Below are 25,828 nucleotides of genomic sequence, written 5' to 3' on the forward strand. Positions count from 1 at the left end.
TAAATCTTTACTATTTACTATTACCATTACCATGTTTTCTGGTGTTTAATTTAATAGCCATTTATTTAAAGTCAAACAAAGAAATAATTATTCTGCTGATCAAATTCATATACTCTTAAATTTGAAAAAGAAAAAAACAATCATTAAAATGCTGTTCTCACTAAAAACCACCTACTAACAGTCTTCAGGGTTCTGCCTTCTTATCTCACACACTGTCTTTCCTATATCACTGATGCACTAGGCCAATCTACTACTTTTTGAATAGACTGAGATCCCCCAAACTTGTTTTGACCATTGTCTGTCTACCACACAAATGTGTTAAGTGTTAGTTATTTAAGATGCTTGGGATCATAAATGCTTCCAATAATAAAATGTCAGTGCTATGACACAAGCCTAAATATGAAACTCATTTACCTTTCATATATACCTTCTACACATAGATTGAAGGTAATTTTATATAGTATCTGCAATAATTTTATGCATGAAACAGTTTCTTGGTGTGGAATTTTCCACCTGTCGTATGATGCAGCATTTAAATTTTGGATTATGGTGCATTTCAGATTTCAGATTTTAGGATTAGGAATGCTCAACCTATAAAATCAAATATTCTAGAGATATAACTATCTGTTTTCACTATCCTAGCCACTGGTCCCTGAGGGGGTCCTCTCTGTCACATCCCATGTGAAGGAGAAAAGGGTTAACTGCCAGAAGAGGATGTTTTTCTATCTATTACTCAAAAAATTTATCTACTCAATTAAAACACAAAAGCCAATACTCTTTTCATATGAGAGGGGGGCGTGACAGGTCTGGCCATACCAGCTCTGGCCTCTTACAACACCACAGAGTCGCCCAACTCTCCTTTATTTATAATATACAGGTAAAGAGGGCAAGGACTGGGAGGAGCTTCTTCTATGACAGACAGGATAGGGTGAAGTTAGGGGAGCCATCCTCTTAGGGGGATTCCAAAAGGAGACAGGGAACCACTCCCATGCAGTGCCACATACTTCCCTGAAGTTCCTAGAAGTCAGGCCTCTGTGTCTCATGGCTCAACCTAGTTCCTGCTAAATAAGAACGGCTTCCCACAGGTCCCTACTGAGCCCAGTGAGATCTGTGCAACTATAGGGACTGCTGTCCTACCTTGGCCCATGTGGATTCAAGTTCTCTAATGCCAGAATAACCTTGAAAGGTGAATTTCATTTAATGAAAACAATCCAGTGAAACTATAGGTAAAGACTAAGTGAAATTAAGAAGGAAACTAAATACATGTATTTGTAAGTTCTCCTTCATGTCAATTTTTGAAATTTTCCTGTGTCACACCTCAGAAATTAAAGAATGTAGATTATTTATGCATACATATATAGTATATGTATGTTATTACACACCTACTTGACACTTAATGTCATATAGTGTAGGATGTATAAGTAGCTCAGAAGTATAAATTGGGGGCTGGGGATATAGCTCAGTTGGTAGAGTGCTTGCCTTGCAAGCACAAGGCCCTGGGTTCAAATCCCCAGCACCGCAAAAAAAAAAAAAAAAAATATATATAAATTGGATTCTACAGACATAAACCTGAGCTTCAGATGAATAGCATAGGAGTTTCATACAATTCAAGAGTACCAATCAGAACATCTATGGTAAATGGGGCCTTAAGAGAAGGAATACATGTATAGAATACCTTAGACAAAACTTTCAATTACTATTTACTAGATATGTAGCTTTTGAAAGTTATGACTTCTTAAATTCTAATTTCTGTATCTATACAATGCAGAAAACAATTACCTACTAATTCTTCCTCTTTAAAGAGAAGATTTAGAACTGAAAAGAATCTGCAAATGAAATTCATTTTCCTTTATAGCTTAAGGTCCCATCCCTTCTCCAAACCAGTCATTATAGCACAGAGTGAAAATGTCTTGAATACAAACATAGCTCTGCCACAGGTTAGCAAGGGTTAGTTCTATAGTCTAAGTCTCAATTTGCTCATCTACAAAATAAGGACAATAATATTATCTACCTCACCAGAGCTATTGGGAATATTTAGAAAAGCAATGGGAATCAAGCACTTATTGCACAGGTCCACGACATTTTAGATATTACATGGACATAAAATAACGTTGCATATTTCACTCTCTTCCTTGAGAAGCCCTCTCATATTCCAAATGTTGTATCTTCTCTCATGTCTACACCACCTCTTCCTCTTCCTATACCCTAAATGTGAATTTTTCTTGATTCTATTTTCAACTCTCTACCAATATTGTTCCAGAAACTTGTAAACAAAATGTAAAAACATTTTGTAAAAGGATGAATCCAAATACCATAAAAAAGGAACCTTTTATCCTAGAGAAACTTAGGAATGGGCTTTATCGGGTATAGTCCATTTATTCCATAGGAAAGCTTTGGTATGATTTCAATTTGGGACACCACAACCATCAAATAACTTAGGAAAGAGTCAATACTTTCAAAGTTACCAGCAATGAAATGTTTTACCAATGTTGATTAAAATATGCATATTATCCACTTAAACTCTGGAAGATGTTACAAAAAAATGAATGCATAAGCAAAACTTTACTATGAATTTACTAAATATTAGGACTGAGCTCAAAACTCTTAGGTACAAAATTTCATTTGATCTTATATACACATAGCAAGTTTTTCCTATAAGGCTGCTATGAAAGTGTGAAACCAAATGAAGACTATATGAGGATAATCCATCTGCTTGCAGCAACAATGAATTCCAATTTTCTGTATGCTTAACATGAACATGCTTTCTTACTAAGCCTCTGAGAGTGAATGAATCTTGATCTTCATTGAGAAAAGATTAACAACTCTATAATGTTGCAATTACCTTCTTGGTAATGATGGGTTATTTGCAGGAGATTTTAGTTCGTGATTCCTTACCCTGTAGAGAGGAGAAAAAAAACAACAAATACGAACTATTTTCTATATAAGTCTTTCCTTTAAGAATGAAATGAAAATTATGGTGAACAGATACAGCTTGTGATACTGTTTATTTTAATATGTACAATTAATCTGAAATACTTCTGTGCTAGTCAGCATGACCTGGCCATAAAATAAAGTTTTAATTCCCAAGTTGGATAAAGAACCTAAAGTAATATTACTACTCATCTAAGTAGATCTTAGGAGAAATTAAAGCAGTAAAAGATAAAACCCCACTTCTAACTTAATAATCCTTGGAGAAAGAAATCAGTGATGAGTTGACTGACAGGAGCCACAGGCCAGATGACAGATTAGAGCTGCAGCAATTGGTTTCAATCTTATCACCCATTTCTACTCCTCTGGCTTTTCCATGGTGGGAGAATCAACACGGCCCACACAGTCCAAACCTCAGCATCTACTCAGAACAAGGGAGCCTAAGATGCAGACCAAGGTCTGGAGGTAGATATAGAAGGGAATGTAGTTGGCTGCACATCTTTCTGTATTCCCCATTCCGATTAAAAGTATATAATTAGATATGCTCACAGAACAAATCTGGAGCCTTCTAGTTTTCTCTAATTAAACTAAAAATGAGTATATACAGGAGAGTTTGTAATTCAGCCAATGCATGTGTCAAATATATAATTTCATTTGTTTTCCTGCTTTAATAACTTCATTCTTCATGTGTTTCAACTTTGATAAGAGTAATATTCATTGGAGAATATTATGAACAATAAATCAACCCATCAAGTGATAATATTCAAATATTAGGAAATATAAGTAGCTGTGTTAATGAGATGGGGGAGTTGAAGAGACAGAGTGCTCTTTTGTTTTCAAATTTTAGTTAGGTTTGATAAGTTTAGTTACTTTCTCCACTAGTAGAAATGTAAACCATATTTTCATCCAAGATGTTAAGAAATAAAATTATTTCAAAAACTTTCTTTTTATGTACACTGTAATAGTTCAATTAAAATGTACCTTTACCAGGATAAACTTTAAAAGAATCCCTATTAAAGGCAAGTCCTGAATATGAGTTAAATACAAACTAACTATAAATTTAATTTAAGATTTTAAACCTATTTCTAACTTAAAGAAAGGTTAAAGCAATCTACTTTTAATTAAATATATCTATGGCAACTTAATTCCATATCTTAAAGTTCTGCAACCCAATTTTTTATGATAAGAATATTACTAAAACTCATCTGCATTGAATAACAATCTTCCATTCCTTTCGGCTCTCTGAATCCATTATCTCTCTCATGGGAATGAATGCATTGCTATGACTGATGATGAATAAGATATATAGGACAAATGATGCAGTTTTTCATTTAAAAGACTAAAAAGGAAATTCACTTTAGTCCCCTTTCTGCCTGGTTTCATTAAAATCTAAATACAGCTATTCTAAGAGATTTTTTCTAGCTCAGTACAGTTTGACAAAAAAAAATGTCTCATGTATCATTTAAATCAATTATAGATTCTCTGAAAATATACTACAAAAGTTTCAGTTCAACACTTTTGCTTTAAAAATAAACATATAAAATATCAGCAAAATAATCAAAAAAATCCTTATAAAACAGTAATCTGAAAAAGGATATTGTTTGACAATTACTAAATTATATTCTAAGCACTGTTTTGACTTTTGAACATAGAAAAGTATCTTTAATTATTTACTGAAATATCTTAATAAGATAGCTTATTTAGTATTTTATATTTTTTACCTAAAAAGTTGTCCAGCAATGACCACAATACTTAGACTACCATCAAAATTTCAATGTGACTTTATTAATAGATGAGCTTAATGACTGCTAAATAAGAGGAGTCCATCATTTCCACCATTAGATAAGGAAGTCATTGTCCCTCTTTCACATCCCATACTTTCCAAGATGTAGCACAATATCTGGCACATAAACAATAATAATAAATATTGCTAAATCATGGGATGAATGAAGGAGAAGTTACTGAATTTAAATTTTAGCTCTTTTACATGGTCTTCTAACTTTAATCTCTAACTCTAAGAGATTTTTAAATTTATTTTTATGTCCAATTTTACACAGGCACAAATATACATTAGTGAGTTAGATGCTAATAATACATTTGAAAAATGACTTTCAAAAATACACACCTTATTTTAGGATAATGTTCTATAACTTAAGGAAAAGATACAATAAATTTCATATTACTTATCTACAGCTTAGATGTATAGGTTTAATAGTATTTTAGAAGCCTCTGATAAATTAATAGAAAGTTAACTGTATGCTTTATATGGATTAAGAAATAAAGTACTCTTTTTTGCCTTAAGAATCGAGACCCTTTTCATAAGCCTGAAACTTTTAGTTTTTAAAATTGGGAGACTTGCTGAGGATTAAGAAGAACAAAGGAATATCTAAGGAAAAGGAAGAAAGGGAAGAAAGGAGGGAACAAAAGGAAGAATGGAGATAAAAGGGAAAGATGGAGGAAATGAAGAAGCAATGTACCAAAAATGTTTTCTCCTTCTGAATTGAAATGTAAACAATACACAGAAGTAACTAAAGAAGGTGGGAGTTATTTTCAAGAAAATAAAGTCAAAATTGTCTCTGGTGATTTGTATTTTGTCAAACGTTAAAAAGAAATCTGGGCACTATATCGGTTACTCCCCATTTGCCTATGCCAGGAACCAGCCTGAGATCCTTCTGAGTACCTTAGAACTGCTCAGAACTCTAAAGGCTGTATAAATCTGTTTAATATAGTTTTTGCTTTAGCACCCATTTTTAGGTCTGACATGAGTTATGTGAAACCTTGTACTCCATGCTTTGCTTAATTAAAACTTCTCCCCTTGTGATTATTTGAGATAGAAACCACTTGCTTACTAGGAGAAGAGCAACAAGAACGCTCCTGCTGCCAAGCAATGCTCCCTCACTCTAAGCAAGGGTGGTAAGGAATAGGGGGAACACCCTAGCTTCCCCACCAACCAGTCTTCCACCAGTGTTCCCCACTAAACCAACTCAATAGTTGCATAGGTCAACACATTTTGAGAAATGTGATGAAAAGCAGGGCGAAGGAGGGTGAGTGAGGATAATAGGGCAAATAAGCACATGACCAATACAGGTATTTGAATTTAAGAACAATAATCAAGGCAACACAAGAAGATTAAAAACACAAACACACATACACAAATTTCCACACCAGTATTATTCACAATAGTCAAAAGCAGAAACAAAGTGTACGTTCATCCACAGAAATATGGTATATAAGTGGAATATTATTTGGCTATTAAAAGAGAAAAAAGCACAGTGTTTTATTATGTACCACAGAACAGAGGAACTTTAAAAATATGATGGTAAGTGAAAGAATTCAGACACAAAAGGCTTCACGTTATATGATTCCATTTATACAAAATGACAAGAATAGGCAATCACAGAAATAAAAAATAGATTAATGGCTGTAAGGGATGGAGGAAGAGAGGAACTGATACTATCTGATAGTAGCTATGGGGTGGGAGATGGAAGTGATCTACAATTAGTGATAATGGTCACATAACATCACAAGTATATTAAAAGTCACTGAACCATATACACTTGAAGGTGGTTAATTCTGTTATGTGAATATATTTCAACTTTTAAAATGTTAAAATTTAAAAAGAAAGAACATAAATACAGGCAGTGAGAGCATATTTCAGGTACTCAAGATTCAACTCAAAATTCATTTATCTCTCTCTCTCTCTGGTTGTTGGGCAGTGATTTCTTATTCAAAGGCACCAGTGTTGAAGGTCATTCATTCCTGCTGAGAAAATGTGGTATTATTTTCAGGTTCCTAATCTTTAAATAACACATTTGAGGGACTTCTGCCACTGATTTACAAGCAATTACAATAGCTGAGTCATTTTCTTCAGTGATCCATCATGAGAGGAGGGGTTGTAGCAGTCAAAATTGAAATTAATATGTTCACAGTTACACATGAGAAATTAACAAACAATAATGAAAGTTTCTTCTCCCTCCCCCAAGATCTATTCAAGTTTTTAAATACCTCCCAATGTTTTTAAGAAAACAACTGGGCAGAAATTAAAAATATAAAGAAAATAAGCCAGTAAAAGGGAAAAGAGAGAAAGGATATGGGATAGGCAGAGAGCTATAGATTCAAATTTGACAATTCAAGGCCAATGAATTTCAACTGACCTGCTTGGAACAACTGCCTGGATAAGCAACAAAAGCAATGCTGCCCACTTCTGACAAATCTACAACATTTCTATAAACCTCTGCACAATGCAAAATGATATTCTGATATGCTGTGACATCTGACAATATCAACTTAAGTTGGAGTTGCCTTAAACATCTCATAAGTTTTACTTCTTAGAATGCAATTCGAAGTTACATAGTTGTGCTGTGATCAAGATACAGAAAATGTGAATACGTGCTATAATCAGTCACACTCTTAGCTACATGTGACTATTATAAAAAAAACAGCACTGATATAAAAAGACATTTAACTTGATAAAGGAAAAAACGCATCTCTGTAAATCAATGGTAAATAAAGTTATTTTAATGAATAAAATTATCAAATGTTCAAGGTACCTGCTTTGAAAAATAAGTTCTATATATAGTAACAAGAGAACTAAAACCTGACAGAAACCACCACTTTATCTACACAGCATAAATTTTAACATGTTATTTATTTAAAAAGCAATATGAAGCTAGCTATATTATTATGTCACACAGTTCAAACTCTACCTTCTAGTATTAAGGTGTTCTAATAGCAATCTCCTAAAATTCCAGGAAGAATGCTTCTCTGTAAAAATAATCCCATTAGACATTACAACAAAGTTCTCTGATCCTGCACAACTGGGGCCTGAAGTTGACAAACACATTGAAAATACTGGTTTAAAAAGGTAATGTTGGAGACTGTGAAGGCACAGACAGCCTTGGTTTGAAGAAGACCTTCAGCGTTGCCCTGGAAGAGCTGAGACAGGCCCTTAGTTGGAGATATGTGTAACACATCAACTTAGTGTGACCTAGGCAAGGATGCCAAGGATATCTTCAACAAGGGACATAGATTTGAATGGTCAAAATAGATGTGAGAACCAAGTCTTGTAGTGGAGTGGAATTTCTACTTCAGATCATGCTTACACTGATACAGAGAAAGCACAGGGCAACCTAGAGACCAAATATAAGGTGTGCAACTATGGACTTAACTTTATCCAAAAATGAAATACAGACAATATTCTTAGGACAGAATTCTCTTTGGAGAAAAAGTTAGCTGAAGGGTTGAAACTGACTTTTGATACCATATTTATACTGAAAACAGGAAAGAAGAGTGGAAAACTGAAGGCCTTCTATAAATAGGATTGTTTCAGTGTTGGCAGTAATGTTGATATGGATTTTTCTGGATCAACCATCTATGGCTAGGCTACACTGGCTTTTGAAGGTTGGTTTGCTGGCTATCAGATGAGTTTTGACACAGTTAAACTGTCCAAACTGTCTCAGAATAATTTCACCCTAGGTTATAAGGCTGCAGACTTCCGGCTGCACACTAATGTGAATGATGGCAATGAATTTGGAAGTTTTATCTACCAGAAAGTTAATGAGAAGACTGAAACATCAATAAACCTTTCATGGACAGCTGGTAGTAACAACACCCGTTTTGGCATTGCTGCTAAATATAAGTTGTATTGTAAAACTTCTCTATCTGCTAAAGTAAACAATGCCAGTTTGATTAGACTTATACTCAGATCCTTCCACCAGGAGTCAAACTGACCCTATCAGCTTGAACTGATGGAAAGAACTTCAATGCAGGAGGGCACAAGGTTGGGTTGGAATTCGAACAGGAAGCTTAATGTGGTTTTGAGTAAAGCATCAGATTTGTTCTTGGAAGTGAAGAGAAATGAGCCCACTGTGTTTTGGCCTTAAAATTCTTCTGTGAAAATTTAAAAGTGTGAACTTTTTATTCTTCCAAATAATTGTAAATCACTCCACACTGAAGTCTAGAGATTGCAAGTCCATCCTAAGGGAGGTTCTTGAAGGCATGCCTAAAGTTGTCATGTTTGTGCCACATTTCAGTTGAGTTCTGCAGTATTAAATTTGCACACACACAATGATTAACATTCTGTTTTAACTTAAAACATAAATATAAATTCACCCATCTTCTGATGTAAGCCCAGTCTTCTCTTTGAGTTTGGGTCCTTTGCAAGGATTTTGACCTATCTTTTCATTTCAGTTCACTTGAGCATACATAATTCAAAATATTTCTTTTGCTCTTTTGCCTCTGGCTGCTGCAGTGTAAAGAGCATTCACCCTGTCCGTGTACCTGCAGTGGATGATGGTGCAAAACTGCACCAGCTTCCTGATCAAGAGAAATAGACATGACCAAGCCCAAAAAACTAAAGTCCTGCAACTCCTTCCACTAGCAATGCAACCATAAGATTGTGGGCATGGAGCCTGTGACAACAAAGGTGTTATATTGGTCAGGAAGCAGAGATCCAGTCAGCAAAAGTCAGCTACCTCCTGTGTGGACCACCATCCACAAGAATGCACAGGTCACCCTCAGCAGCATCAGGCATGTGATCCATGAGAACAAGTAGTTCCCCAACCTAAGCACGGTGGCCATCCACAGAGCCAGTGCCATCCTGAGCAGACAGAAGTCTGTGATAGGGTAAAGGAAGTGGACCCATCCCTCTAAGAACTCCTTACTCCCATGCCCCAAAGAGCAAGAATCTGTTGATCAAAAAAAAAAAAAAAAAAGTTACAGGTTGTCCTTACTAACATTTGCCTAATACTCAATAACTTTGTTTATTGTCACATTCAAAATTAATTACTTTATACATCATTATGTTGCAAAATTATAATGAGAAGAATTAGCATTCATTGGATGGGGGGACTGGCTCAGGATAAGTACATGATGCAACTGATAGAAGAGCTATATTCAAGTACTAGACAACAGAATACTCTTGGTTCTCAGAAACCCGTGGGAATCATTTGGCATTATTAATATTTGAGTCTGTCAAGCAGAAATTAATTCATTCAGTCTACTTAATAAGTAAAATTGGTGAAAGAACAAACATCAGATTAGAAAGCCAGAGGGAGTACTAAAAATATGTCACAGTCTTTCTCAGCCTCCGCACCGGTTTGGTAAATAACCCTAAGGCTTTCCACCTCTGCCTTATAGTTTATCACCCCTTTGCCTAAATAAATAACATCAAGAGTTCCTAGATCTGTAGAGTGAGGAAAGGGATCAGGGAAAGGAAGGAGAAGAGGGAAATTATTGGGAATAGAAACAAAGTGAATTATGTTATATGCATTTATGAATATGTCAAAATGAACCCTACTATGTTGTAAAACTATAATGTATAACAAAAGCATAAAAAAATTAATAAATAATAAAAAGAATCCCCAGACCCCTAGAAAGTTGCTTTATAAAAACAGCACAATTTCCAAAAAGCAAACTGAAGGGAAGCTACATGACAAAAATGCATTCAGAGATCTCACTGGGAGTGGAAAAAGACTTCCTGGCAAAAGAGTTCTTTGCAGTTCCATTTGAATCAACAGTCAATAGAAATTCCAGGAAACCTCAGCAATCTAAATATGGAGAGCTACCCTACCTAAACAAATCCCTTTTCACAGAAAAAACTAAGCTATCTAGAATATGAAAAAAAAATCTGGAAAGTCTATAAAAATGTATTATGTATTACTTGCCCTTAGGGACATATACTGTCATGCACTGCATGTACTGTATACTGTTATGTGATGCATAGTAACATTTCAGTCAGTAACAAGTCATATATACAGTAATGGTCTCATAACATTATATAGCCTAGTGACTTTGCATTCATCTCCATTTGTGTAAGTACATTCTATAATTTTGCCATAACAAAGAGATCATCTAATGTGACACATCTCTCAAAAATATATTCCCTTCATCAACAAACATATGACTATTATTTTTCAGGACCTCTCTAAAACAGTGCAAATCCCATCTGCAACTTCTAAGTTGAAGTCTACAGAGCCATCACAGGATTCCTCCTTCATTCATTCTCTTTCTCATGAGATCATCAAGGGACTTCTCCATTACCCTGGATTCTGCAAACAATTTGACACATGGGGTAGAGCCACAGCTGCCAACAGCAGTCAACATGAGCAAAAAAAGAAGCATTTGTTGTTGCAAGCCTTTAAAATGTTGGAGCCTTTAGTAACTTGCCACACCACAGTGAAAACTGACTAATGTAGCCATCATAGATAAGGTGAAGGAAGACAATGCGAAAGCAGTTGATATCAGAACTATACCTTGCAATCATAGAGAACTTCTAAACCAATAAAAATGATCACCAATTTCACTAATTTAAGATCAGCAGTTTTCAAACTATTATGATGAACCAATAACCTTTCTTAAACCCTTCTTAAACTCCAACTGTTTAAGACAAATACTTATATAAATTGGAAAAATTTTTTAAAAATCCAATGGAAAAAAAAGACTCAAAAATCAAAACCCAATTTTAGTATCATTATTAGATTCAACAGAAATAAAAAACTGTATCAAATCACTATTAAAGTTTCTAAATGCTTACTCCCAATTTCTGACATCATTGTAAACAGATTCCAGTCCATAAAACTACACTGATTCTTAGAACAAACTTCAACACTGTTTCAGAGCATATGGGGTTAAGAAACAAAGTCTCTTAGGACCCTGTAAACATCTTAGGCCATGGTATAACTGGAAAAAAAATCATACGCAAATTTGGACCAGAAAACCAAAGTAAAATTTCTTTGGGTATCTTTCCCACTCTGCAAAAATATGTGTGGTTTCCTTTTTCTACAAGCTTAAAAATCATGGTATGTGTGCAAGTGTGCATTTATGTGTGTTAGTTCAATTTACTGATAATAGAAATTTAAGTTATGTGAAAAGTGCACAATTTCTAGACAGTAATTTTAAATGAAATGGTTTCAGTTATAACAAACAGGAACCCAATTATTTTATATTGACATGTAGTTTACTATCATTCTCTCTTATTATCATCTAGATACTGTTAAACTGCTAGTTCTCTTCAATTATTTAGCAACCTGTAATAAACATGATTTAGTACCAAAAGTCCAAGAACATTTCAAATCACACTTAATTTTCTAAAGAATGAGTCTTCCTTATATTGCAGAATACTCAAAGTTTTAGAAATTTCTCTCAAATCTTTAAAGTATTCACCCAGAAATTGGTAAGATTCTAATTCTGATGCATGTTAATACATGCACACTATCCTTTTGGTTTGCTGAAGTAGCTGCTAGCCATTTAAAAGGCCAATTCTTTAAAAGTGAATGAAAAAGAAATAATTGTATCATACACTGTCAAATAAAGATATATCTGTATATTGTATTTAATGTGAAGTTGTTTCCCAAGTAGTTTTTAAAATGCATATGGAAAGTCAGATTGGTTTGGGTAAAACAGACTAAACTATATTATTTTTGCCAGGCTCAACTGTCTTTTGAAATTTTGTCCATAAAAATTATTTTTTAAATTCATAAGCTAGTTGGTACTCAGAGCAACCCAGTTAGGCAGTTAAGACAAATATGGTCACCTTTATCCCCACTGAGACACATGAAGAAAAGTATTTAGGGCTCAACTGTGTTTTCACACTCTAAATCCTTTTCTTTTTATTTTAAACACCAATATGTGGCAATTTCTTTCTTAAAAATCTTTTCTGAAACATTCTTTATATTTGACTACTCTAAACACTTGTACATAAAATAGTTTCAGGTCAGCTGACAATAAGAAAGAGTATACTAGAACAATAAAATTTTACTAGCAATTATATGAGTAAGCACTGAGAAAAATAAATCTATAGTGAAATCAATTTTAATCTGATTAGAAAACAAGAAAGACATCCTAAAAATATTTTGATTATGTGTAATTTTCCAAAATTCAGAATCAAAGTCCACAAATTCTTTACTTTCCTCTGAAAATTATCATAAATAATGGTTAATCACTAAGATTAAAAAATAAATTAGGAAAATTTCCTTTTGCAGGTAAATGCAAGTAATAGTCAATTTATCCATTATATAAATAAGATAGCTTTTTTGCTGCTACTTTTTAAAAGTCTGTTTCATATGATATTTGGAGGTTGGGGGAAGAGGTCAGCACAAAGCAATATTTTAAATTTCTGTACCAAAAAACACAAGTAAAGTTATATTACTTTTTAAATCTCTAACAATAGATAAAGAAGTAACAGTTTCATAAGTCATATTTAAATATATATTTGAAAGTCAAGTTTCTGTTACATTGCATAACAAGGTAAGAAACAGAATTCTTAAAAACGATTATTAGAGTTAAATCCATAGAACTATTAATCTCTGCTTCAACTCATCAACTGAAATGTATGCAAGTCACATGAATACAGTTAAATGCTTTTAAAAACATGTTAATATCATTAGAAAAAACACCTAGAAGACATTTTAATTAGTCTTCATATAAATTTTCAAATAAAAAAAGACTATTGTAATTTGTGAGCTGATTAACATGCATTTTCTTTTCCTTTGAGTTTGGTACAGATTTTCTAATTCATATAATGCTTGAAAAAAAAATAACTTTCTTCTTGTCAGAAAAAAAATATAGACAAGGCAAAAAGACACTTTAATTTTTTTTTAAAAAAAGGAATGGTTAGTTAAGGTCCCACTAGGCTTTTTTTAGTTTGGCTTCCTGAACTATTGTGCTTTCTGTAGCACTAGTTCTGTCAAGTTAACAGTGCAGATGACAATGCTGAGAAGATATTTCTCATAGAGTTATAGGAACAGGAAAACCAGAAGATCTGAATGATGAAGGTTACCCTCTAGACTAAATTTTTACTTTTACTGAAGACTCAAGGGTATAAAGCTGAGGAGTATTCAAGAACTTTGATGCCAACAATTCAGGTACAAATGCTAAAGGGGGTTTATGCCAGTATTTTCACCCACATTGCAAACATTGCTATTGGATTTGTCAGACTAAATAAAAAGGTTTATTTCTGGTACATGTTATTACAGCACATGAAGTTTTTTCAGGATACATGTATCATACTATAGCACAAGCAGTTGTACTACATGAAAGTAAATATTTGATAGCAGCACTATCTGCAAAGTCAGATATTTATTTGTAATTATGAATTTCATATATTGAATACATGAAATATACATCTAAGTTTTAAATAGCAAAATAAAATTCTAATGACTTCAATGATTTCAAAATACTTACTAAAGTCTCCTGTGAGAAAAACTCCTTCTGCTCCTGGGGCCCATTCTTTGCAGTATAAGCCACCATCAGCACATTTGTGGACACCAAATGATTCATAGCCTCTGGAAAACTTATCAATACCACCTTCATTCTGTCCAATGTTGCCCAATATGTCGCTAAACTTCTTATACCTTTGAAAAAGTACAAAAGAAAATAAGTTAAAAAATTAAATAGCCGTCCAAATGGGGAACCATAATTGACTGCATTAGTCTTATAACAAAACATCATTGAAGAGGAATTATATAAATAATTTGTGGGAGGATGTTACCTGGTAGGATATCAAAATTGTTATATCAAATTAACCAAACAAATTCAACTAATTTGTTTTTTGTATTTTCAAGCATTTGGGTATAAGAAATATAACGGCTATAATATTATATGAATCTTTTAAAAACCAGAATAACAATTTCTATGTCAATGCTATAATAAAGAGAATCCCTACTCTCTCTCCCATGACTTCTAAGAAAATGAAAGTAAAATAACAAAATCCAGCAAGAAAAATAAAATTACCCTATGTCAGGGTTTTGAGAACTTTCCAGTTAAGGGCAGAGGGTGAATATTTTAAGCTTTTCCAACCATATGGTCTTCTCACAGCTACTCAATCATGTCTCTGAAACATGGAAGGGGCCACAGATAATACATTAATGAGCAGGCATGGTTGTGTCCCAACCATAGCACATTGTCTACAAAAATAGTTGGGTCGTTTTGGACCTGAAGACTGTACTTTGCCTTACCCTAAAGCATCTAAGCAAGACAAGAACATATACCATATCAACAACAAAAACCAATGACCATTAGAAGAAATTGAAGATTCCCAAACAAGAGCAGCACATGATTCTCCACACCCTCGCCATTGCCCCCATATTCAATATTGATGCATCAGAAAAGAAGCCTATCTTCATTAATTTCCCCCTGTATATAGGGAGAAGCAAACTAGGAAGAAACCGTTGAAGTAAAAATGTGGCAGGTATTCTCTGCCAAAAATGAAGGTGACAAAACTACAGGATGAATTGGGAAATGCATACAGAATGAATTGGGGAATGCAATAAGATTCTGAGCAGCTCCTCCTCACACCTATGAACTCTATGAAAAGTGCCATGAGGGCTGGGTTTGTGGCTCAGTGGTAGAAGTGCTTGCCTGACATGTGTGAGGCACTGGGTTCAATCCTGAGCACCAAATAAAAATAAATAAATAAAATAAAGGTATTATGTCCATCCACAACTAAAAAATATATATATGTATATATTTATATATATATATTTCTTTATATATAAAGAAAAGTGTTATGAATCCAGATGGGGATATAGATGTAACAAAATATGAGAAGCTGACTAACAAAAAAAAAAAAAAAAAAAAAACCAACCTAGCTGAACAAAGAATTTTTTACAGATATTTCATACCATGCAGCAACTTAATTAAAAATGAATTCAAAAAAGTCAGATAAAAGATTATATGACCAAACAAAAGAATGAGAAGTTCAATGAGACTGAAGACTAAAGAAAACAAGTGGAGGAACAAAATATGTTTCTAGAAAATAATAAACAAATTAGAATTAGCAATAATAAATGTAAAATGAACAAATAGTGGAAATTAAAATAAGTAGAGAAGAAAAAACAAAGAATTGATTAAAATAGAGATAGCTGGTGACTGAAAATTAAATGACTATAAAAGATACAAAACTGGAAATTTTTCTTTAAATACAAAGTTACATCCTCATATTAAAAAAAGCGTGGCACATATCAAGAAAAGTTTGGGAAGCAAACACACACCAAACATATCACAATTTAAGCTATTAAAATTTAACAGCTAAAGAAATATCTTCATAGACTAGTAGGTAGAAAAAGGAAACAGCATATTAAAAGCAAAAACATAAAGCCAAGGTCATATAATTCTAAAAAAGAAAAGTGGTAATATAAGAATATTATAAAAGACAAATTCCAATATAAATGTAAGAGATTTTATAAAACAATCAAATTTAAAGAATGGTTTAAGGCAAAAAGACTAATGAATGAATCATTCTTGAAGAAAAATTAACTTTTTCATTGAAAGTTTGACAATCACATGATTAAAAACACAAACATACAGGAATAGACACTGTAGGAATATGGCTGAGTATTTAATACAGAACCATGGCCAACCAATTGTGGAACTGAGTCAATGTGATCATAAAATCTGAACCACAATTGAAAAAGTAAAAATATTATTTAAAAAAAAAAAGCAGTGAAAGGGAGATAGAATCATATAGTAGTCACTTAACACTGAGTAAAATTTAAGGCTATCATCATAATACTTTTTAATCCCATTATTCTTAGGTGGGCACATGGGAATAACAAATATCAAGATAAAGAAAGTTACGGAAGAATTTAAACTATTTTTTATTTCATTTAGTTTAATTGTTTGAAATAAAATTAAATTTAACACATTTATTTCACTCGTGTTTTACTATATCATTTCTATCAGGTTTTTTTCTCCACTAATAAGCATAAAAAAATAAGAAGAAAAATATTCCCTTAATATCAGTGACAGTTTTACTCTTTTTTTGATGAGGTTATTTTCTACTTTCTCCATTACATTGTTCTTTTTATGTTTAACAAATAAGCACCATCTTAAGAAAATTAAATCACAGTATTCCTAAAGCAATATTACTTTTTCATTATGAAAATAGCTAGATACTCCCATAAATATTCATAAGAATTTTACTTAGCACATAAGAACTATGTTCAGAAAATTTGGGAAACTTAAGACATTTAAAATAGATCTATGAAACAAAACTGAGTTTCTGAAATAGTATTGAGTAGACACCAAAATTAAGTACACAATAAAAGGATCATTCAAGGTAGTAAGGAAAGAATGGTTTATCCAATACAACACTGGAATTTACAAATCTGTCATAAAAAGTGAATCTTTAAATAATTTCCAGAGATCAAAATTATAAATATTAATTTTTTTAAAATAAAACCAAACATTCACAGAAAAGTACCTAAAATTTAAAAAAACAACAAAGATTTTCAAACTGCTATATAACTAAAACTTCATTTTCCACTAAAAGACCAGTCTGAGCAGACAGGGTACAGTTTGGTCAAAAAGACATTCTCAAACATTTTGTTGAAATGTAAGTTAGAGAACAATTTGGCATCAGCTATAAAGATTTCAAAACACACACTCTTGAGGTAACGAATTCCTTTTTTAGAAACCTACCCTTTTGGATATATCGCATAGGAAGCAGACACTTACGTGTACAATGACATTCATTATGGCATTATTTGTAATAACAAACCAGAGGAAAAATATCCCCCTACTCACAATGGAAATCTGGCTGAATAAACTTGTGAAATATCGAAACAACAAATTCCACAAGAGTCACTAAGAAGAATGAGGTAGAATAAAATGTGTTCATATGAAATTATGCCCTAAATAATCCCAGTCTCATGAATAGACCCTATTCCAGGGTACACAAGGTTGGCCTTAAAATATGGGAAACAGCATAAAATAGGAAACTGCTGGATGGAAAGTGGAAGCCCATTCAAAAGCTACAGACTCTATTTCATAGCTACAGCTCATTGTTAGCAATCAGTAATAATTCCAAAATGGGGTGGGGGAACCTCCAGACTTTCTATGAACTCTTCTTAATTTAAATATTAGTAACTGTTTCAAAATACTAAAATACTCACCTGGACAAACTAAATCTATGGATCTGGTGGAATACCAATGCAAACTCTTCAAATCCTATGAGAAGTATTTTTTTTTCAATCTGTTTCATATATCAACTATACTTTCCTGTATAAGGTAAATCTAAACTATATTAAATGCCACAAATAGTAACAAGGAATAAAATGATCAAATGATATGATATAATCAACAAAAATATCTGAACTTAGGGCAAAACTTTGCACACATACACATTGCAATGCAAAGAAAATTACTGATTTCTTAAAAAGGCATACACTTGGAAAGCTGAATAAACGTAATAATTTTACTATTGATGTGGTTGTAAATACTTTAAAAACACAGTTTTAGATTGAAGTTTAAAAAGTAATCATTCCTAAAAAGTTTCATAAGGTATGTTCAAATGTTCCATTTGGTAAAATTTCAATGAAAACAGGATTATAGCATCATATTACTTTAACTAAATATCTTGACTTCCCTCAAGGTCAGCCCTATAGCTTCTGATAGAGGAATGCACATTCCACTTTGAAATCACTGTGGCTCAAAGAAGAAAATGCCTGAGGATACAGCAAGCTCATCATGCCTGTGCCCTCTCAGGCTACAGTAGTCTCTCTTAATATTTTGCTGAGAATTTATAGATATTTAAAAACTAGGTCAAGTTTTTCATGACCAACAACACAAAATGAAGTTAATATAGGAACTAGTATTTTGTACAGATACAAAAAATTGTTATAAATATTATTAGACTTGATCTCTACATTGATATTTTTAATCCCCTTTTTATAAAGGAAAAGATAGAGTCACAGATAAGTACATAAGTTACCCAAGGTCAAGAAGGTAAAAAGTAGTAGAGGCATATCATCAACAATCACAACAGGTACACTTAAATCTCAAATTAAAAGTCATCTTTTTAAGTCTTATATTTAGAATTATTAATTTTAAAATTAAATAATGAATGCTGGATAATAATAATAGCTTAGTCTCTAGGGGGAAAAAAGTCTAGGTTTAAATTATAACTTTGTTACATGCTATATGTGACCTTGAACAAGTCACTTAATATGTTTTTCTTATTTTCTTCCCTTCTAAAGTAGGGAGAAAACTCATAGGTCACAGGGAATCAATGAAATTAGGGTGGGAGCCTTACCCACTGTAGCCAACAAGTGGTCAATTAATGTTAACTGTAAATTTTCTCCACCTAGAAGTGGCAGCACTTTATTATACTGAAAAAAAATGTGTCAATTTTTATTGATTTATAACACTTATTTTGATTTTTAAGGTACATGTTAATTATCAGGAAACATTAAGATTTTTCCCCTCAAATTCCAAGTGTTTGAGAATACCTACCAATTTTTCCCTGCTAGAAAAAGAATTATATTTTCAGGCATACTAACATATAACACATATTAGGTACTCCATATTGATTTAAACGTGTAGTTATGTAATGTCTGGGAGAATGTTAAGTAGGTTATATTGATGGGGGGCAGTTCCTATAAGGAAACAGCAGGAGACAAAGATAGGGAATAAAAAATAAAAACAGGCTAAACTCTGTGTTCTCCTGGAAGATGATTCATCCTAGATCAGCACTGAGACTCTAATTTCAGGCAGGGCTGTGAACACAGGAGATATGTCAGGGAAGATGGATCATGCCTTATCTAGAAATGCCTTGGATGTAGAATCCATTCTCAAGGGCTTCTAAGTGGGCCTAAAACTCACGAAACCCCTCAGGGAAATCCATTCTTTGCTAGCATAATTTTTGAGATTTAATTTTATTGGCCACTTCCTAGAGGAGACTTAGTTTACAAGCAAGAAAAAGAAGAAATAAAAGCTCAAGAGGAAATTTTAATAGCTAATAAGGATGGAAACAAGATTAAAGAAAGGGGAAGTAGCATTTTGGTTTGCTTCAGTTTTAAGAAAAATAGGTTTTTAAATCAGTCTTTAAAAAGTCTTTGGGTATCTAGAAAAAACTTTCTTTTTTTAAGGAAAAGTATCCAGAATATGCAAAATTATTCATATATTACAGCTGTGAAATGAGACTTTAAAGTGAATATTTTGTTTTCCAAACAAGAGCAATTATTTAACTATAAAAAGAACATGTTTATTGCTATATAAAGATATTTATTCTATGCTACTAATTTGGTTATGAACAAGATCCTTGTATCAAGATGTTCCTCAGTCCAGTGGAAAACACTGTTCAAACCATGCTTGTCAGATTGAAGCAGAAATAAGTGAGAGTTAACACAATAAGAAGTAAGACAACAAGAAGGAATTAGAGGTTCTAACTGAGAGAAGGAGATAAGCGAAGGCTTTAGGGAGTAGCTAGCACTTGAGTTACATTTTTTTTTAATTATTTTTATTTATTTATTTTTTTATTGTAAACAAATGGGATACATGTTGTTTCTCTGTTTGCACATGGCGTAAAGGCATACCATTTGTGTAATCATAAATTTACATAGGGTAATGTTGTTTGATTCATTCTGTTATTTTTTCCCTTCGCCCCACCCCTCCCACCCCTCTTTTCCCTCTATACAGTCCTTCCTTCCTCCATTCTTGCCCCCCTCCCTAACCCTAACTCTAACCCTAACACTAACACCTCCCTCCCCCCATTATGTGTCCTCATCCACTCATTAGTGATATCATTCGACCTTTGGTTTTTTGAGATTGGCTTATCTCACTTAGCATGATATTCTCCAATTTCATCCATTTGCCTGCAAATGCCATAATTTTATCATTCTTTATGGCTGAGTAATATTCCATTGTATATATATGCCACAGTTTCTTTATCCATTCATCAATTGAAGGGCATCTAGGTTGGTTCCACAATCTGGCTACTGTGAATTGAGCAGCTATGAACATTGATGTGGCTGTATCTCTGTAGTATGCTGATTTTAAGTTGTTTGGGTACAGGCCAAGGAGTGGGATAGCTGGGTCAAATGGTGGTTCCATTCCAAGTTTTCTAAGGAATCTCCACACTGCTTTCCAGAGTGGCTGCACTAATTTGCAACCCCACCAGCAATGTATGAGTGTACCTTTCTCCCCACATCCTCACCAACACCTGTTGTTGCTTGTATTCTTGATAATCACCATTCTAATTGGGGTGAGATGGAATCTTAGGGTGATTTTGATTTGCATTTCTCTTATTACTAAAGATGTTGAACATTTTTCATATGTTTTCCATATGTTGATTGCTTGTAGATCTTCTTCTGTGAAGTGTCTATTCATTTCCTTAGCCCATTTGTCAATTGGATTATTTGCACTCTTGGTGTAGTTTTTTGAGTTCTTTATAGATTCTGGAGATTAGTGCTCTATCTGAAGTATGATTGGCAAAGATTTTCTCCCACTCTGTAGGCTCTTTCTTCACATTGTTGATAGTTTCCTTTGCTGAGAGAAAGCTTTTTAGTTTGAATCTATCCCAGTTGTTGATTCTTGCTTTTATTTCTTGAGCTATGGGAGTCCTGTTGAGGAAGTCTGGTCCTAAGCCGACAAGCTGAAGATCTGGACCTACTTTTTCTTCTATAATCTGCAGGGTCTCTGGTCTGATTCCAAGGTCCTTAATCCATTTTGAGTTTAGTTTCGTGCATGGTGACCAAAATAGAAAGGTAGATCAATGGTACAGAATAGAGGACACGGACACAAACCCAAATAAATACAATTTTCTCATACTAGACAAAGGGGCCAAAAATATGCAATGGAGAAAAGATAGCCTCTTCAACAAATGGTGCTGGGAGAATTGGAAATCCATATGCAACAGAATGAAACTAAACCCATATCTTGAGTTACATTTTGAAGAAGGAATACTTGAGTTACATTTTGACAGTGGGAGAGAAGACAGAAAAGAGTATTACATATGTAAAAATTAGGCGGTTCTTGTCCACATGACAACTAACTACATGTAGTCAGAGCAGAAGAATGTGGAGGGATCCACTAGCCTAGAAAAGGTGATTTTCACCCAGATAATAAATTGAATAAAAAATAAAAACCCTTAAAAGTCTTATAGTGAAGACAACTGACATAATCAGAGACATGTTTTAAAGGGATCAGTTTGAAGGATGAATTTTGGTAGAGAGATTAATGGAGTCTTTATTAAACAGACTATTAAAAATACCAGTATTCTTTTTTATACAAGATTGAGAAATGGAAAGAGTTTTTAAATTGACATCACAGTATTCATGTATATTAGTCAGTTTTGTGTTACCACAATAAATACCTGAGGCAATTAACTTTTTAAGAAGAAAAGGCTTACGTAGCTTGCAGATTTAGAGACACAAGTCCAAGAATTGGTGGCACCTTTAGTTTGGCCTCTGGTGAGGGCAGCTTATCATTGCAGGTGCAAATGTAAAAGTAAAAGGGTCAGATCTTGAACCAGTGCTGAGAGAGAAAAAGAAAGTCTGGGGTCTCATGATCCCTTTCAAGAGCAAGCCACAATGATCTAAGGAACTGCCACAAGGTCCCACCACCTAAAGGCCTACATTGCTTCCCAATGCCACCACCCTGGAGACCAAGTCTTTACATATACATATATATATATATATATATATTGCTGAAGAACATTCATATATATATATATATATGCGCTACTAATTTATATATATACATATATATATGAACTGCTGAAGAACATTCCATTCTACAGCAATGTTATTTCTTATTTTTAAATGTTATACTTTATTATTAATATTCAAATGTCATTACACCAAAATATATGCATAAATTTTCAAAATTCCATTTCAATTTTTAGTATCATTTCCTATCTGCAACCAGTTTAGCATTATACTCTTGACTTCATCTGTCAGAATGGGAACACTTAGGAACAGGTGACAAGAAGTAGTGAAATCCATCTATTTATTACACAAACATTAGTGAACATCTACTGTTTATCTTATACTAACCTAGTCATTGAGGAAAGAGATGAAATACAAAGTTCATGCCTTTAAGACATTCTTTATTGTAAGTGGGAGACAGAACAGCAGAAAACATTTATAGGGCATTGATAAAGCCTTAACATATGAAAGCAGCCAGACTATTAATTCCACAAAGACAAGGTAAATTATCTGTTCTGGACCCTGACGTATTCCAAGCACCAGAAAGATTGGCACCTAGTATGTACTTAGAGAGCACCTATTATTGGCCAGATTGTCTCTAGACAATAGTGATAAAATGGACAGAGTTACATTTCAGATTAGATTGTTATGCCCGAATGTGAATCCCAATCCCACCTTTTAATAGCTGTAACTAAGACTAAATTTCCTAATCTGAAATGACAATAATAAAACCTACCTCATAAGGTTAATTTGATAATAAAAATAATGTACCTAAATCTCTTAACATAAAACCTTTCACACGAAATTAACAAGTAAGAATACTATTAGAAAAATAAAAGTATTCAGTAAGATTTCTGGATTTGAGATCAACACAGAAAAATCAAAAGCCTATTAAAATATAAGAAGGACAAAATTCACTATAATTCTACTATACCTAGTATATGTACACCCCTGATTCACTCAACATCACTGACCCTCCAAGCCTCAAACTCAGGTTTAACTGATTTTACAAAGGTTGTGATTTGCAAACAACTCAGATAATTTCAGTATCTGAAAGACACCTAGAAGAGGACTGCAAGTTCGAGCTGTTCTAAAAAACTACCATAGACAATGGTTTAGACAACAAGCAATTATTTCTCACAATTCTAGAAACTGTGACATCCAAGATCAAGGTTCCATCAGATCTGTGTCTGGAGAGTGCACTCATCCTGGTTTTCAGATGTCTGTCTTCTCCTTGGATCTTCACATGTTAGAGAAGAGAAAAACAACAAGATCTCCTCTGTGTCTTCTTATAAGGATTCTAATCCTATCATGAAGGCTCCACCCTCATGGCCTAATTGCCTACCAAAGGCTCATCTCCAAACAAAATTACACTGGATTTTAGGGTTTCAACATATGCGGATAAAAATAATCAATCAAAAGCACTACAAAATGGATGTGTGGGGAAATAAAGACCCCATGGGGGCAAATTCTGCCTACTAAGAAACAGAAAATGAAAAGAATCTTCAAATCAATTCCTTATCCTTCCTCCTTAATGTCCTATATGGCCAACAAATTAGCTATGTAAGAAAATATTTTAATCTTAAGAATTTATTTTACCAACATCAGTGTATATCAAGACCAACTGTGTGGTTCTACACAGGTAAATAACAAATGATTACATAAAAACAAATTTTTGTTAAAATTGAGAGAATGGGAGGAAATGAGGTCAATTCAAAATTGTTCTCTTTTAAAGTCAATACTATTTAAAATACTGTCCTCAAACTAAGAGTGGCTATTATTTATTAATTATTCTTTCATAATTCTGGTACTGAGACAGATGTAAGTAGGTCAGGGGAGATTATTGCTGAAATCCTTCTATGTCTAAATCCCACAATTTTTTTAAACACATTCTTATTTAATTCATTAATTGATGCAGTCTATTTAGTAAGTATTATATGATTCATTTCTTTTAATAATAAAGCACTTATTTCTAGAAGTCTATGTTTACCATAATGGAAATATCATAAGGTTAAAGACAACTTAAAGAACCAACTATATAGCCATTAATGTAAACATATTTTGACTTCTTAACAGATTAATTAATTATAATAAATTAACAAAATGTAGCTAGAAATTAATTTTAATCACTGTGCCTTGTCTCATGGTTGCAAGCAAATTAATAATATATTGCCCTTGCAGTTTACCAAGGTATGATTAATGGTCAATATTAAAATTTCTGGGTTCTTCTGGCAAAGTGAAAACCTGACTAACTAGAAAAAAAAAAAATCATCTGAATGCAATAAATCAGAATTACTGAAGGTAAGCCCTGTGAGATGGCCCATCTGGTCAGGCCTAGAAGTGTCAAGCATTGTCCCAAGCACTTGAAGCTGCCAGCCTCTTTATCAGCCTCTCTCTTTCCAGTCACGCTCCTGTTCACGTCTTTGCTACATGCTCTGCTGATTACCTTGGAAAAGGGCAATGCTGTAACTGTTCAACTGACCTTTCAGTTTATTTTCTCTTGTGTAATATGAAACATGAGCTAACACAGTCTTAGTCTACTGATTTCTAGGAAGAATTCTGACTTAATGTTTCAATGGTCTTGGCTCAAATAGCAGTCTGCTCTTCTGTGTTCAGGTTTCTCTTTTTGGAAAAATTATATGGTAAACACCAGAAGTATGGGTTAGACAGAAGCTTTGTGTCCTCTACTGACCACAATCTTGCAACAGTATGTTCCTGAAAATATATGGTCAACTTACATGTTAGGAAGCAATTTCAAATTTTTAAGTTATTACTAGAACCTTGCTTTCAATGCGACTTTCACTGTATCAAGAAATCAAAATCAATGATGTTTCCTTTTTTTTTTGTGATGATGAATCAAACACCATTACCCTATGTAAATGTATGATTACACAAATGGTATGCCTCTACTTCATGTACAGAGAAACAAGATGTATACCATTTGTTCACAATAAAAATAAATTTAAAAAAAACAATGATGCTTAGGTCTCTTCCATGTTTTGATAAGAATCTATTACTCAGACACTGTAAATCATAGGAATCTTACTGTTACACAGACACTGTAAAAAATTCTATACTCACCAAAAAATAGTGGAGAAATTTAAGGATTCAAAAGATACACATTCCAGAGCTGAATCTAAGGTACTATCCATGTGACCTTTGGAAAGATAAGTACACAAAGGATTTTTTCCATAAAATTAAAAGGCTGAATTGAAATGCTCCCTACAGATATAAGAACCTATAATTCATACTCTCAACTTCTCTGATGTTCTGCCTGCCCATAGGCCTGAAAGCAAGGGAACCAGCTGACCACAGACTAAAACTATAGTCAAAATAAAACTTCCCTCCTTTTAATTTACCTCAGGTATTCTTCACAAAAACAAAACAGAAAATTGACACCAAAAAGGGGGGCAGTCATTACTGTGACTATGGATGACACTGTGGTTCAGAAGCCTTTGGAACTGGTTTATAGAAGG

General features: G+C 33.3%; 1 protein-coding gene and 1 pseudogene across 3 annotated transcripts in view; one reads left to right on the forward strand and one right to left on the reverse strand.

Annotated features, from left to right (window-relative positions):
* Positions 1–25,828, reverse strand: part of GBE1 (1,4-alpha-glucan branching enzyme 1) — a 309,783-nt gene that overhangs the window by 241,914 nt on the left and 42,041 nt on the right. For both annotated transcript variants that reach the window (XM_079156010.1, XM_079156011.1), the window contains exon 2: positions 14,110–14,279. In XM_079156010.1, the coding sequence (XP_079012136.1) occupies positions 14,110–14,279 (170 nt within the window). The remainder of the gene's footprint in view (positions 1–14,109; positions 14,280–25,828) is intronic.
* On the forward strand, positions 1,549–12,369 carry LOC306670943 (non-selective voltage-gated ion channel VDAC3-like; annotated as a pseudogene). The gene has a single exon. The product of its transcript is annotated as a non-selective voltage-gated ion channel VDAC3-like (transcript).

This window comes from Sciurus vulgaris, assembly GCF_902686455.1.
Source record: "Sciurus vulgaris genome assembly, chromosome: 10".
NCBI lineage: Eukaryota > Metazoa > Chordata > Mammalia > Rodentia > Sciuridae > Sciurus > Sciurus vulgaris.